This window comes from Neospora caninum, chromosome XII (assembly GCF_000208865.1).
Source record: "Neospora caninum Liverpool complete genome, chromosome XII".
NCBI classification, from domain to species: Eukaryota; Apicomplexa; class Conoidasida; order Eucoccidiorida; family Sarcocystidae; genus Neospora; species Neospora caninum.
This window is the reverse complement of record NC_018398.1, coordinates 3169587-3185740: the sequence shown is the minus strand read 5'-3', so window position 1 is coordinate 3185740 and position 16154 is coordinate 3169587. Positions and strand designations below refer to the sequence as shown.

The window sequence follows — 16154 nt, the reverse complement described above, 5'->3', positions numbered from 1 at the left end:
GGCACGGCGGCGTAAGCCCTTAGACAATGTTGAGACCAACACAGTAAAGCGTCACACCCCAGAAGCAGTAACCGGCTATCGAACAGTCTTCCAGTTCTTATTGGGGCGCAGCGCCCTCTGTACCTTCCACCATGAAGAACCATAAAAACATTCCACAGCTTGTGCCTGGCGAGGCTTGCGGGAAAAACAACGTTCAAGGTCACCTATTTCGGAGCAATCACGAGTATCTGATTGGCACGAATTGTAAATCGTCGACTGGGACTCCAGTGGAGGCCATGCAGCTCGCGTACTGCTCGACGGCCATGTCGTGGAGATCCTGAATGTCACGCAAAACGAAGGAACGCCTGAGGGGTTTGTGAAGGCTGGCGAGATCTCCGAAAAAATTATAGCCAATTTGCAGGCGTTGTTCGGCTCCCTGCTTCCGCGACTTCCCGCGCTCAGGTCGAACCGTGAGCCGCCATGAGAGCGTCCACACGGAGCTCGAACCTAGTAGAACTGCGGTGTGTACGCAACGGATAAGCTATACGGTTTCGGCCGGGCCCCTGTACAGATTGTATCGACTACAAGTTTTCACGCGTACACACCTTCAAGGTTTTTATGTCGTCCCGTAGTTCGTCAGCTAGCGCGTCTTTGGCTTTAAGTAGTTCATCGGCTCCTTTGGACAGGGGGACCAAATCCGAGCTTTCGATATGTTGACGATACCGCAGCTCTTCAACCTGAACAGAAGACTCACAAACATCAGCTCCATGCAGAGTTGTAATCTGTGGACGAGAACTGCTCCAGAAAAGAAAGCAATTTCCCCACGTTAACACACGTTCTCCGTATTGTGTTGCACAGTTAGCTGGACTTGTGGTTGTCCGGATCTTCGAAACTTGCGTTTTTTGCATTACTACGGACCGGGGGATCTCTTGGACATCAAGAGCAGACAGATTCGTACCTGGGCCTGGGCGACTTCCTCTGCCTCCTCCAGAGCCTTGAGCTTTCTTTCGAGAATCATAGTCTGCAGGCATAATCAGCGGCAAAAAAAAGAAGCCGCTTGATATCGAGTAGACTGCGAACGAATTTAAGGCATTGGACGATGAGAGATTCGCGCGCCGTATTCGTGCTGTTCGACGCAAGCGATCACCAGCATGCCATTGGTCCGTGAGTCGTACATGCGTTTGGATGCAGACCGGAAGTAGATTTGGTAGGCGGTAGACTACAGCGCTGAGAACGTCTGGTGTGAGGTGGGTGTGGCGTTCCAGAATTTTGGGCTTTGATACCGACATGAACTAGCACCTTCTAAGAACATGATTGCAAAAGTGCCGCAGGACCTCGCTTTTGGGCGAGGCGCTGGACAACAGGCGAGACAAGAGACTCAGAAAGGGTTTCTGAAGGAGTTAACAAAGCGTATGAACTGATCGGAAAAAGAAGAAGGACTTCGCATACCTTCAAGCCGGCCTTCTGTTGAAGGCCGTAAACTGTTCTCTGATACCGCTGCTGAAACTCGGTTTTTGTTTTTTTCAGCGTCTCGGATTGCTGCTCCAAGATCTCTGCTTGCTGTTCCAGCCTAGCAAGAGTTGCTGCCTGTTCGGCCAATTTCTGCTTTGCTTCAGCAAGTTTGGCTTTGTCGATCTCGTACAACCGGAGTTCATGTTGCAGCTTTTCCGTCTCCTGTGTCGTTTTCCGGAGCGGCTCTATGCATTACACGCAACAGATACGAAGCGACGAGCCCCTATTGAGAGCTGTTATCATCTGTTGACAGGTCACTGATGCTCCGGTAGTGGGATTCCCCCTTCAAAATTGCGGCCGCGTTGAGGTCCACTTTTAGGGCCTCGTGTCGTCGTTGTTGCCAACTGTGTTGTACGTCCTCGTCTGTCTACTTCCTCGGAACAGATGGCTGCAAACCCACCGTGAAGTCCAAAAGAGTGTGATAACTGTTTATGCATCACCAGCTCGATCGACCTTTCTAGGTGCTCCTTCATGTCGGTGCCGGATCGCACACACCCACAAGACCCCGATTCTTTGCAATTAAGTCGGCCATGCGTTTCCCCTCTCGTGTCTCCGCTTGTTTAAGATCCGCATGCTCTTTCTGCAAGCGAACAAAGGAAGCGGGCATGATGCCGTAGTCGGCACACAGAGCTGTCAGAACTGCCAGCTAATTACGCTTCTTTGAGAGTGTGTGACTCCCCATATGCTCCCGCGGTCTGGCTCGTTGTTATTCGGCTTGCTTGTACTTGTCCATGGCATGGATGTTTCTTTGGTGGAGCCAACGCTACACAAAGAGCCCCCCTTGTACTGACCCAGATTATTTCCGCAACGTGCTAATGAGGGGTCTACGGAAGAGTGCTCCTCCCTTACCAGCAAAAATTTCATCTTACCTTGAGGCGTTTGATTAGCTCAAGGTTGGAAGACGTGATATCTCCGTAGTAACGTTTTATTGCCTGGGAGGTTTTTGCGTTCTGGGACTGCACCATGCTGCAAAAGAAAAGACGTCGTTCATCCGCCCGTGGTAGCTTCGTGCTCAGAGCGTCGCAGATTTACAGGTTTAAAGGGGGGTTCGTGCACAGGAGGTCACAGTTGGTGTGGGGGAGTTTTGTAGAGTTCCATATCAACTCGCCCTGCAGATTGGCTACAAATACACACATAGCGACTTCGCCGATGTTGTTTTGTAGCGGCTTCGCCGATGTTGTTTTGCTTCTGATGCAGCGACTGCCAGTGAAGACAGGAACATACATCAAATGACTGTTCTTTTCTGCTTCAATCTTTGCAACCACGAGCTTCCGCTTCTTCTGCATCTCGTCCTTCAGCTGCAGGCACCCACCGTAACCAGAGTCACCGACACGAAAGACGATGTTAGATGTCTTTGACGTGACGTGTTCAGGTCAGCACAGGCTCCACATCCGACCGTACCATGCCACAGTCCGCAACCCAAACCAATTCACGTGAATGCATGGTTTTCCCCTACGAGGTCGCGTCGCACACAGTTAGAAGGGTCAATATGCGTGGCTGTCCTCGGGTATATCTCAACTATACCCTTGTTAGAAACCCAGTGCACACGGCCAGAGGTGCCTTGGCTCCGGAGAAAAGAATTCATGACCGATGAATGTCCGGCCAACGCGGTCCCACATTGTCGGTTCGGAGTTTCCACTTGTTATGCAAGTCGCGCGCGCTCCTTTCAAATTCTCGACGGAGTTCAAGGATCTTCTCGTCTTGTCGGAGTTTCAGTTCTTGAAGGAATTCAGCGTGAGCGGTTTGCGTTTCCCTTGCCATCGACAACTGGTCCTGCTTCTCGTACCACAGCGCATCCTCCCTGCCTCTGGAGCACAAGTACGCACCTGATTCTAGCGCTCTCAGGCAGCCGCCTCTCTGCTGTTTAATCCCGCATCCACCCGGATTCCGACAAAACGCAGTGGGTTCGGGGTTGACTCTCTCAAAGGAGAATGACTTGAAGGGAAACCACAAGGGAGCGGCAGGAGGCAGTTGTGGCCTACCTGTGGACGTCCTCTCGAAGCTTCAGAGCAGCCTCGGCGTCGATCTTTAACTGTGTCTGTTCCTCGCTTTGTTCCGCTAGCAGCTGCTTGATGCGCAGCTTGCACAGCTTCAACTCCATCCCGAATGATTCGACTTCATCGACGATTTCGTCTTTCTTCTTCCGTAAAAGATCGTGTCTTTCCTGAGTGCATCGGCCACAGATGCTCACACCGCTCTCTCGGTTAAGAGGAGACAGTAAACATCCACGCTGCTACCTAGCGACAGGTTGTCGCTGAAATCTTATCTTCTGGAGCAGAGAGTAGACAGTACCGTGTTACTCTCAAGGCGGTGCTTTCAACGAGGTGGTAGCGTTGTCATTCACACAATAGTCACTGATTACAGCTTCGTGATCGATACGATTGTGGAATCGGTTAAGAACCACTGGACAACTACCGAAAACCGCTGCTCCTATTTCTGTAACCTGTCGCTGTTGAGGTTTGACTTAAGGATGCGTGTAAGTGTCGAATGGGGACGTACCTCAGCCGCACTGTAAGTGTCGAATGGGGACGTACCTCAGCCGCACTCTGTTCCATCACCCAGAGGTGGCTCAGTTGTTCTTTCTCTGACGAAATCTCATGGAAGAGTCTTGCCTCGCCTTCACATTCTGCCTTCAGTGTTTTCAGCTGCGAGGGTGAGCAAAAAACGAAGTGGTCACATTGACAAGTGGCAAAGTGCAGAGGCTTTTATCATCAATTCTTTGCGTTGCAGTACTCCGTCAGATCTAATTCTTGCGCGGTCACAGGACTCAGGCATTATTCACCACCCTCAGGCATCTTTTAAGGTGGCCCGGGGTTTACAGTTCAAGCAAGACACCCCTTCTTTTGTGTTCTCCGTGTTTCTAACGAACGGTTGTTCAGCAACCCGAATAGGCAGTCCTCCATTATTAGGCTCGTGCACGCACCTCTTGCAAGAGCTGCTTTTTCATCTGAATCTCCAGATCCTCGGGGGCAGGCTTCGCAGGTGGCTTTCCCTTTTTAGTGCTGGTTGCATCTGCGTCGCCTGCGCGTTTTTTATCTGGCGCCATCGTTACAAACCGGTTATTTTCGTTTTGATATGCTGGATCCGCAAGTGAGCGAAATGGACAAGAAAACGTGGCTTCCAAGAGTTTTGTGTTGAGATGCAACGATGGGTGCGTCTTCCCGTAAGCCGTAGCTTACTTGAAAGGACTTCGCAGGCAGAGCTGAGTATTACCGCTCGTGTAAGACTGCTTGCCGGTCAGCACACTGCGTTTGATGTGCGGACAGGAGAGGTCTCGCATGTCGTCCGTTTGCCGCAAACATGAGAGGTCGTGGCCTCCTGGTCTAAACGTCGTGTGGAGTCAAGCTTTCGCGCTACACTCCAAGAATGAACTATCACGGAGGAAAAAGGCGGCAATAGTCATGTAACTCGCCTTCCGGAGTATGCTTATAACAGGCTATCTACAGTGTGGAGGGGTGCGATTGCCACGCACACGTGAGTTCATTTGTCACGAAGAAGATCTTGGAAATTAAATTTTCCCCTGCGAGGATTGTGAAGGACCATCGGTGACTGAGACCCAGAGAGCGTGTTAAAAACCAGGCTCGCGCGGCAGGTGGGAGATGTCCCCATCTGCCGCTATTCCGTAAATGGTTTTTCTCACCTTGGCACTGTTCAGCGAAGTCCCTCCCTTATGGTCACATTCTTCCGTTCGACAGACGCAGACAAAATATTCGGTGTTGCCATACAAATATGATCGGTTTCTAAGTCTACTACGTGCGTGTGCCTGCAGCAGGGGTTCGGCAAAGGCGCTTCTGCCATGGGGCCACAGGTTTCGCATGCAGGCACGAACATCGACGAGCACACGTTCGGAGAGTCACTCCTAGTGCCATTGACGCTCCAACTCAATAGCTAAATATAGCTGGTACATTTGACTACAGACTCACTGTTTACGGAAAAGTGGGCCCGCTGTGGCACGGGTACCAGTGCTGTCACGGGGCGGTGCTCCACTTGGTGAACCATCTTCTTAGTGTAAGGTAATAGGCAGCAATGCTGTGTCGAGTGATCGGTGACATGTCGCACTGACTAGCTTGGCAAATTCACACAAACATTTCGACTTTTCTCAACACTGGTGGAACCCCCACCAACTCGCAACGGAAGCTGTAGTGCCGTCTTCTGGAACTAGCATACAAGCAAAACACGATGGCATCTTTCGCCCCTGACGACCATGGCAAAGTGTGCCTCGACGATAAAGAGGCAAATCGACCCTACGATGGACTGTTCAAAGGGCTCGGCGACCACAGCTCCACTGTCTCGCATTCGCACGTTCGTCCAAATCCTGACCACAACAAATCGACGGTTTGCCTTGGAGAAGAGGCTTCTGCTGAACGGTTTGCGTTTGTCGAGCAACAGCGGCACCAGCCTCCCGTAGACCCGTCTTTCTACGTCGAACAGGTGACGACGGCTACGAGGCATGTAAACAAAAACAAGAGTTCGGTGCAGTTTGGTGACGACACTACGGGTCTTTCCAGCATGACGCAAGAACAGCTACACGACCCACGCGCGGGCAGTCCACACACAAAACACGGGAAAGCTGTCAACAGCGAACACAACAAATCTACTCTAGTTTTCGGAGATGCTACGGATCAGGAGAGATTCGAGTATGCAGAAGAACGTAGAGGACATCCGGTGCGGGGAAAGCAGGGCCAGGAGCAGTTGGTGTTTGCTGCTGTCGCGGAGAGCTCTAGTGCTCGGGAATCTTGTGGGAGCGGGAACAAGAGAAACGAGTCCACTCTTGTACTTGGCGCAGGGTACCTATCAGACGATGCGCCTCGACGGTCTGTGGCTAAAGACTTCGGATTCATGCCCAGCGCTCCGGAGATGCTCGACGAAATGCCCCGAGCAACATACGTTAGGAATCCCCGGGCTGTGTCACAGTATGGGAATTTCGACCAGAGCGAGTGAGCCATTGCAAAGCCTTAGCACTGTTGACGTCCAGGACACTTTAGGCGTTCACACCCACTCAACGCGCTGCACCTGCAATCTGCGGATGCTCTGTTACCGGAGACGGGGCTGACCCAACGCTCATTAGAGACGACGCCTTAGTTGCTTAGTTGCCGTGTCCAAAGTGGTCGGTGAGTCGAGTGGATTCTTCTTTGGTGGTTATCTGACGAGCAGTCCTGAGAATGAAGGTCCACTTCTACACAACTGTGTTCGTGGCGTAGGAATCGAGGTTGACCACGATCATAGTGAACATCCCCAACCAAGGTGATCGCCTCAAAGAAGGACACACATAGTTAAGGAACGATCGACCCGCGACGGCGTGATAGGAGGAGGGGTGGGGCGAAACGTCTCTATGCTTCCAGGGGTACTCCGACCCCAGGAAAAGGAGTGTCTGCTGTGGAACCGTGAAAGCGGCTGGGAACATGTTTGGACATCAAGTGTCTCGTTGCTGCTTTGTTTAGGATTATGGACGCCAATCAAGAAGGCCTCTTAAACAAGCGAAGACAGGAGACAAGTGCATTCAACATCATATCCAGTCGGTTAAAATAATACAGAAAACCCAAATAGAGCTTAACTGGGTCACTAACGAACTAAGGCTTTCCAGAATTCCGCGGACGACGTCGCGGGACACAAATCCCACAAAGGTGTCCATCCGGTTTGCACATCCGACCTAAAATCGTGTACGCGGATTGTGAGATGCTGCAGAGGAGTTGGAGCACATTGTTTCAATCGATACTCCAGGCCCCCTCGGTTCGGGATCAGGCTTTATCTGAATCCTGCATCGTACACGGCTGGTTGCAGCGGCGACCCACACACATGCTGTGTCTTTCACAGTTCGTTGAAGGGGGCCAGTCAGCAAGTGTCTCAAGTGTCTATGCTTTCTTCCTCAGATGCTGAGACAACTATTAACGGCGATCCACGCCGCAGGCAAGCTGGAGCATAAAGAAGGAAGTTCTAAGATATCCCACAGCGTCAGGTTAAACCCAGTTTCGATGCTGGTCAGGAGTGCGAGCCGTCTCCAGGAAATTTTTGTCGCAACCCGAACTGGCATCCCTACGTTGGTTCACACCTCGTCAGGCACGTTCAGGGCGTCCGATAACGAAGCCATCTTGCTGTTCGCAACATATGCTGTTTTATGGTTGGGAGTTTCCCAGCGCCACTGCTGACGCTAAGATAAAGCCTACATGGAAAAAGCCAAATGCGTCCGTAACGTCATCTCACTGCGATTTACGGACAGCCGCTCGTGACTGGTCCTCCTTTTCGATAGGTGTATCTGTTACGTGGATGGAGAGCATGCGTGAGACCGCTGTGACAATTATCAATTGCTTACAAACGGCGGGCATGCCAATAACTCTGTCCTGGAGATTACAACTACATGAGGAAGCAGAGAGAAAATATCGCAATGCGTCGTTGGGATCAATAGCATTTGCCTTAGTGAAGAGATATGGCTCGCGTCCCCACGAGTGTTACCCCAGTGCTGCCGGTTATTTCGGCGAAGTAGCGAGGGTGGTACGCCATTAAATTTCCCCTGACTGCTGGTTACTCCTCAGCTTCAAGACCTCTCGTTCTCAGGAGAATGCCCGTTGTCGAACCGATTCACATTCTCTAGTTGCGTCTCCACAAGAACACCTGTTTTTTGGTAATGCTTCGTGCCTCCCGTGAAACACCTGTGCGTGAATGAGGTTGCCACGGAGAAGTGCCGCTAAAAGAGGGACATCCGACACGCAGGGATGGACACAGACGGTTTCGGCCGAAAAAAGTATATCGCAACACATGTAAACGGGGTCAGGCGTGTCGCACTTTACAATCGAACATGCGCAGATCCGCATGCAACTGCGGCCAGTCATATGCGATTCGAGCTTTGAATACCCGAATGTTGCTATGTCAACAATTTATGACTCGAAATGTAGTTAGTGGATAGGTAATGATTTGAGTAATCCCGTGGCCTCAACCGAGACTCCACGCTTCTAACGAATAGTTGCCGCTCGGATGGCCTGATAACTCCGTAACAGCTTTGTGGGCTTGTTACGGATTGACAGCTGGGGATATCGCTAGTGGGAAAGAGTGACATCCCCATGTCGCTAATCCACGTTCACAACTGTCCCAACTCCGTTTTGTTCCACCGACGCTCGTCCCTCCGACGAGACGTCCTAGCTGGACCGCGAAAGGTACACGACATTGCCTGCACGGCGCGGCATCACTGAAGAAGCGGAATTCAGAACGAGGCAAACCTAGCAAGTTCCCCTAGAAACAAACGGTTGAAACAGAAGAGCTCACGGCGACGCCCCACTTGATCTAAATGTTTAATTCAAATATCCCTGTTGGATTTCTTGTTTCATTTATTTTCTTCAAGCCAATGTACACAGCAGACCGAGAAACTGAGAAAAAGTAGAGACGGAGGATGCGCATTCTTCCTCCCCACTGGTGTTATTCTCACCCGCACCGAGGGAAGTAGTAACCACGACAAAGATCGAAAAGACGAGCGCGCAAGAAAGGAGAGCAAACGAAGATGAGATGTGAAACAAAAGAGAGGAAAAGCACTGGCCGCGCGGTGCTACCTGAAACTCACATATCTTCGTCGTCATCACCCTTGTCTTTTTCTTCGTCGTAAAAGAAGAATTCATCGATGCCTGAACAACCGACAGAGAAACAAAACGAACGGTATCCTTTTCCCACGCATACTTACGGAACGAGAATTCCGAGGGCAGCTGACTCTGTGGGGTGCGAATCGAAGACGCAAATGAAAGTCACGTATCGGAACCCGTGCCGTTCCCGCTCCCCTCGCCCACCCCCGCTGCTCACCGCGTCCCCCACGAGGCTGGTGTATCTTAATCACCGACCAAACACGACAAAGAAATGACAAAACCTGTCATCGCTTTCTGTTCCGTTCTCGGGACGTCACACACCGAGCACTCACCAGCCATGGAGTTCTCCGCCGACCCGCTGCCGGCTGCTTTTCCTGCGGAGCCCGCAGGTAGGTTGGCAACGTTGACGAAGTGGATTCCCTTCTTGTTGAAGGCGAGAAGAAGAGAGAAATATGTGTCGATGTCGATGGTGACGCTCCGTCGCTCGCCTAAACCAGTCTCGCTGAGGACACCTAAACAGAAGTCGCGGAACGGCTGGGACGTGGGCGCACAGTTGTTGAGGGTACACCACGTCTTGTAGTTCGCCTCCAGCATGGACAGGATGGATGACCGTCGAAACAGAGCGTGCAGCGTTCGATTTTTGCGCCCGAAGCAAATCCGCATCAAACCATCCCACTCCTTGAAGTCGACCTGAGGAGGCGAGCGCAGAATGGCGGAAAGGCTCGAGATAACGTGTAACTGTCCTTTTGACACCGTCGCCGCCACAACACCTCCACCGAATTCGATTCAGCAGCGGAAGCACAGAAACAAGAGGCGCAAACACAAACCCCACAGGAAGGCGGACGAGCACACGGGAGAGGCCGCGCGCGGAGCCTAGAACTGAGACGCGACTCACATCCAGAAGATTAGGTCGAGGAACGACTTTGACGACGACCGAGTCGACCTTGGGTGGCGGCGTGAAATGTTTTGCCTCCACTTTGCACACGCGCTGGACAGTACAGAAGAGACTAACATTCGCCGCGAGCCGGCAGTAGTTCTTGTCTCCGGGTTGTGCCATGAGCCGCTCGCCGAACTCCTTCTGGAACATCAGAACGGCGCATCTGAAAGGGGGGATGGGAGAAAGAGAGTCAATTCCGAAAAAAAAGACGCGGATTGGGACAGAAGATCAAACGACCCGCCACTATATCGACAATAAAACAGACAACGCTGTCCGCGCCTTCTCGGAGGCTGCGCTCTGGGATACGGGAACCGAGAGAGTGGGGGCAAACATGCCAGATTGAGGGGAATACGAAAAAAACTGCGCCGATACGAGACACTTTCGGCCGTGCTGTTCCAGCTGACGAAGACAGGTGGGACGACGCAAAAGGATGTCGACGGTAGAGGGCGCAGCACAGGAGGGTAGCTTCGGTTTTCACACTCCTTGTCTAACAGGTCTAAAGTACTAGCCTTTCATATCCACGGCGAGGAAATGCTCAACTGAATGAGAATCCTTGTGTACGTGCAGCGGTACTCATGTGTAGCGCAAACACACTCGCAACCAACCACTTTCTCAGGCGGTCATAACCCCTGCGCACCATCAGAAGACTCCAGCTTCTTTGGCTGGCGTCGTCAGACTGTTTTCAGTTTCAAGCCTCTTTGTATCGAGGCACTAATCATCCCGCCACGTGGCAGACAGCGGATGGTACCACGAGAACGCTTAACAGACGAAACACATTTTCGAATTTACAGTGAAAATTCACATACAGTCCAAATGAGCCCTCCGACGACGCGTTGCTTCCCGTACCACAAACTGCCAGTATCGTCCGAAAACCCAACACAAACATATATATATATATATATATATATACATACAGATATTCATGCATAGAAATGCGTAAGTAGATCTGTAGAGGAACGTATATATATACATATATACACGCATAAACAATATGTATATATGTATCTATACAAGCCGATACATATGTAAGCACGCTATAATGAGTCATCTGTCAAAGTATCTCCGATGAAGCCACGCCGCACCCTGCACACGTCCTCAGGGTCAGCACACCTTGTCACAGTTGAAGTGTCTCTTTCCTGGAGGGGCGGTTGCTGCGCCTGCAAGGCACGGGCAATGCATGAGTGCCGCGTGAGACAAAAATGCCGTTCTTTTCGTTACGATGAAGACCTATGACGGGATTCGGACACTTGCCTGAAGGGCGGTCGATGCGCGAGAAGACGAAGAAGAAAATGAGACGAAATTTGATAGGGAAGGTTGGCGGCACAAACGTCGAAGGTGCCCAAGTCAGAACGAAGAGCATCCCCGTGCCGGACGACGAGATTCATGAAGCCATTGCTGATCGCTCTTTTCTTCACTTCGCTAACCATGCGTGCGTCAACATCCAGAGCGACAACCTCGCGAGCCACGGGCAAGAGACGCATTGTCAGATTTCCCGTACCTACGCACAGAAACGGAAACGGCAACAAGATAGCCACCCTAAGACGGTGTATGTACACCTAGAAAGACGCCCAAGTACAAAAAAGCTACGGTGTCCACAGTACTGCCTGGCTCGATCTCTGTCTCAATAACCTTCTAGATACACCGCAGTGTATACACAGAAGCAAGCACGCATAAAAAACTGTACACTAGCAGTTTGCTTGCGGGACACGTACGCAATACAGATGCGCGGAGGCCCGTTACATGGGTATTTCTCTGGACAAAACGTCGCACGGCGCAGAAATATCCATCCGCACACGTTTCGTGCACACCCAGGCATGGAGACTGGCAACGTCGTAAACTATGTTTGATTTGATTTCTCTCGATTTCCCCCCGCTTGTTGCGCACCAGGTCCAATTTCAAGAACGGTGTCGGACGACCGAATGTCTGCCGCTTGAACGATTTTGTCAAGGACTGCCTGATTCTTCAACAGATGCTGTCCAAACTTCTTCTGCAGGGGCAACCCCATCGTAGGAGGCAGAGGCACGTTGTTCACTGCGTTTCCTGCGCGTTTCGGAGGTTGTCGATTTGCTGTCGCCACGGTGGCCACAGGACGACTGAACGGCCCACTGCGGGCTTTCCCCGTCTTGGTGTTGCGCCACGCCATGGTGGGAAATGAGAGAAGAAGCGAACCAGACCACGATTCAGGTGTATAGACAGCCCGAGGCGAAAGGCCGGGGCCAACAGAATGTGGAAGACGCGAAGTTGAAAACGGAGAGACAGGTGATGGGCCGGAGGAAGAAAATGAAGTCGAGGATGGAAAAGAGAAAGAAGAGAAAGAACACGAAGCGAAGGGGGTAATCGAGGCCGTACGAAGTGAGGTACGTTTCAAAACAGTCGACGCCGGTCCGAGTGAACAAGCCTCACGGTGTACGCACACCTGAGATCCTTGGATCAGGCGGTGTCGCACGGCGGATAAAGGAGACGACGGCGTAAACACAAGGGGCATTCTCGTGTGTTCAAACCGCGAATAAGCTTTTCGTTCTACTTTCACGTTGCGAGGGCATCGCGCTTCATCACGAGCGAGAAGGACAACGCCGACGAACAGAGTTTTGAAATTCTTGCATGCCTACCGCCGAGAAACCCTCCTTCGGAGTCTTCCGTGCCCCTCGTATGTTCGGAAAATGCCGAGTCCTTGAGAGAGCTTTTGAATGAAATACCACACGATTTTGACGAGGATCCACTTCTTCCACGTACGTCTTCTTCAAGAGAGCGCCGCCTCTCAGTTGTCGACGGCCACCATTTCTTGCCTCAGCTGCAGCCGAGTGGTCCCACCATCCAAAAAACTATTGCCAAAAACACACAGATACGCACAGCTGAACTTCGAGTCTGTCTCTGGAAAGCCTCGGCAAAAATTGTGTGCGACTGGAGAACAGGCAGAAAGGCGTATCTCTTGAGACCTTGAACCAGCGCGGACTCCCTCCTGGGCAGTTGATCGCCGACGCGGAGCTCTGCGACTCGGGAGAAACAAGAATTTCGACTAGTGGCGTTTTGGTTGAAGCAAGAAAAGAAAGAAGACGAAACGAATTTGTGTACGAATCAGAATTACACGGCTGGCCCGGCGTGAAGTCAACCAGTGGATTAACTCAACAGCGGCCCGCGATGTGGGGTCAAGCTGCCCCGCGGAAAAGAAGACGCAACAGGAGCTCTCCAGAAGAAACAAAAACCAAACTTGATTTCCCACGAACAACCAGAGTACTTTCGAAGAGGAGGAAACTGGACATATGTGGCCTGGTTACACGATATTTGAGGGAAAGGCGGGAAAAGCGCGAGGCGATGCGAGTTTCTTCGCCCAGCATGCGCATGCAGCCAGCCGCGGGATAAGGGCGAATAAGGGCCGTTCGCGGGTTACCGTAAATGGGTCACAGACATCCCAACCTTAGATCTCACTTTCAAGTCTAAATACTTTCCTCTTTTTCTCGTCTCACCTAACACCTGAAGCCTCAAAACGATGCACCTACTCCTGTCTGTGTCTGCGGGTTCCGACTTCGCTCGTCGCCTCTCCGGTAGTTATACGGCGAAGCCGTAGCACCATGTCTCACGGGTGGCTAGACTCCACGAGAGCTAGAAAATTAGTCGTCCCGTGGTAATGCATTACCTGAACATTGACATTCAGGAGCATGCTTCTGGTAGGAAAGCTGGACTGTACGTACACCGCAGATGCCGCCGTCACGTAGACAGCCAACGAGCCTCCCGGCGTTTGCTCGACAGCCTCTGTGTTTGTCGCTCGCGTGTTCCAGAATGGGCATGACGTGTCACTGCAGCTGAGAAGGCTCTCAACAGCAAACCTGTCCCACCCCGCGGGTAGGGGATACCACAGTCCAGACTCATGCCACTTTGCTTCGAAGTATTCGATCACACACCGCAGCTAAAGTGTGTACATCCACTGGAGTTCCGGCTCATATCTATCTACTTCTATCTTTATTTATATGTATACATATATGCATATAGGCATCTCTGTGCCAGAGGTTAAGTGTGAATGAGGTGGCGAAAGACGCCAAGCGCGGACGTGAATTGCGCGTCATTTCGGAAGAAAAACATCACCTCAAGCTGGAACCTGTTCCACAGGCTTCAGGTGTGGCGCGCTTTCGAAAAATCTTCAGTGGAAGGCTAAAGAAACTTAGCGTCAGACTCTCTTCCCTTTCGAGGTCGAGGCTTCGCGGGAACTCGCCGACGCAGATGTATAGACACACTCACCGTTCTCCATACGACACAGGAGAAGCGAGACTTGTTTCCGATTCGTGAATTTACCGTTTCTGGTCAATATTTTACGGACACAGAAGCGTTTAGACGACGTCGAGTGTGACAAACACTTTTCGAACTGTGCAATTCGACGCAGGTTCCACCTCATTAAAGAGAAGACAAGAAAAGTGTTTTTCTGGTGCCTCCGCCTCTCCTGCTTTTAACAAAAGAAATAGTCCCGCTTAACCCTCGAAGCACAGAAACTGTCTTCGTTTGTTCCGCAGGAGAGCGACCCTGAGTGTAGGCACAGCGGGCGCCGCTTCGGCATTTTTGACGCCCCGTGGCTTGAAAGAAAGAGGAAAGTGCGCAACGCCAACGGGAACCACGCGACTGAAAAATAGCAAAGAAACTCAAGAAGATCACGAAAACCCTCTCTCCTGAGGTTTCTGAAAAGACGCTGCTCGCCCTGCATTGGCTCTGCTTGGATGATTTGTGATCCTTTCTCATCCCGCATCGGGCACTTGAAAGTTCACCGCATGCTCCCCTCCCCCCAAAACGACCACCTCTTCACGTGGAGCGGCTGAAAAGGAAAACCACAAATCGCCTTTTTTTCCCATCGAAACCGATTGAGAAGCCTGTGCGCTTTGTGCAGCGGTTCCCCCTTCTCAATGTGCGCGATGTTTGCCTCTCTGGCGGGTGCAACTCGCTGAGTCGGAAAAAACGTTTCTCTTCTCTCATCTGTCTTCGGCTCGGCGTCTTTGCTCATCGCAAGATGCATGCCTGGCGCATACACTGCGACACTGAGTCCCACGCCGGCGACGAGCGGCCCATTCCCTCTCGCCGATGTGAACTTTTTGTCCCCTATCACAGCCTCCTGTCTCCGCCGTCCTGTTCCCTTGCAGCTTGGGCGCCGTTCCCGTGCAATTCTCTCCACTTCTCTCTTTTCGCCTCGGCAAGACGGAGGAGATCTTTAAGCTGTTTCTCAAGTCCTGCTTCGTTCTTCACCGTCACACAGCTCTGCCTCATAGTGCTGCCCACAGCTCTGAAAAAATACAAACAATGTATACGTCCCTCGTCTCAAACATTTATACATATGCACGCATACATACATACATACATACATACATACATACATACATACATATATGTATATGGCTACAGATGTGTGAACATGCATGTATAAATATATATATATATATATATATTATTACAGACATGTCGATGTATGCTTACATACGCAGATACAGAAGAATACGTATGTAGTTTTTGAGGTGGCATATACGCTTGTGTACACACATGATTCTCTGGTTGAATTGAGGATACGTTTGGCCGCGGATTCTGCGTGAAACCGCCGATCTGTGTCTTTCGATGTCCTCTCTTCTGCCCACTTCTTTATTCGATTCCGAGAAGCGCAGAAAACAACGGGGACGCCGTGCGCGCGGGCGGTCGCCAAAACAGTCTCAATAAGCTCCGACAAACCTCCTGCACACACGCAGAAAATCGAAGGGAAGAATGCACGCGAGAAACCCGAAACAAAACACAGGAAGGAAAAACGGGAACACTAGGGCTTGAAATCGCACCCGTCGCTAAGTCCACCTGCACCCCCTGCAGGCGCTACGCCTATCAAGATAAGTGCACATTGACTCTTGAATGTAGATCAGACATTCAAGATCTAAACCAGTCGTCCAACCCGGAGGATACACTCCCCAGCAAAAGCATATAAATTACTGCCACACTTGACTCCCCAGAACTGCACTTACATACACGTATATATATATATATATATATATATATATATGGACGCGAATACACATGCACCACCTCCAAAATGAGACAAACGCACTCTACCATATGTTTACTTGCATGTGCATGAGACCAGGATTGGACATGTATATACACGCATATGCCAATATGTAGGTCTTTGGCATCTAGTGTTGCTGCAG

At 51.2% G+C, this 16154-nt stretch overlaps 3 protein-coding genes across 3 annotated transcripts; 1 reads left to right on the top strand and 2 right to left on the bottom strand.

Moving 5' to 3' along the window:
• Positions 1–217: 217 nt before the first annotated feature.
• On the bottom strand, positions 218–4537 carry NCLIV_064210 (GL15789, related; the record flags this gene model as incomplete). Its single annotated transcript, XM_003885972.1, has 9 exons — positions 218–316; positions 585–716; positions 938–1000; positions 1429–1676; positions 1987–2071; positions 2361–2457; positions 3474–3655; positions 4026–4136; positions 4415–4537. 9 exons carry the CDS (start codon positions 4535–4537, stop codon positions 218–220), a joined length of 1140 nt encoding a protein of 379 aa, XP_003886021.1.
• Positions 4538–5670: 1133 nt separating this feature from the next.
• On the top strand, positions 5671–6432 carry NCLIV_064200 (conserved hypothetical protein; the record flags this gene model as incomplete). The annotated part of the gene is made up of 1 exon (XM_003885971.1): positions 5671–6432. One exon carries the CDS (start codon positions 5671–5673, stop codon positions 6430–6432), a length of 762 nt encoding a protein of 253 aa, XP_003886020.1.
• Positions 6433–9036: 2604 nt separating this feature from the next.
• On the bottom strand, positions 9037–12136 carry NCLIV_064190 (putative dimethyladenosine transferase; the record flags this gene model as incomplete). The annotated part of the gene is made up of 6 exons (XM_003885970.1): positions 9037–9101; positions 9389–9746; positions 9952–10156; positions 11104–11150; positions 11322–11491; positions 11878–12136. 6 exons carry the CDS (start codon positions 12134–12136, stop codon positions 9037–9039), a joined length of 1104 nt encoding a protein of 367 aa, XP_003886019.1.
• Between the last annotated feature and the right edge of the window lie 4018 nt (positions 12137–16154).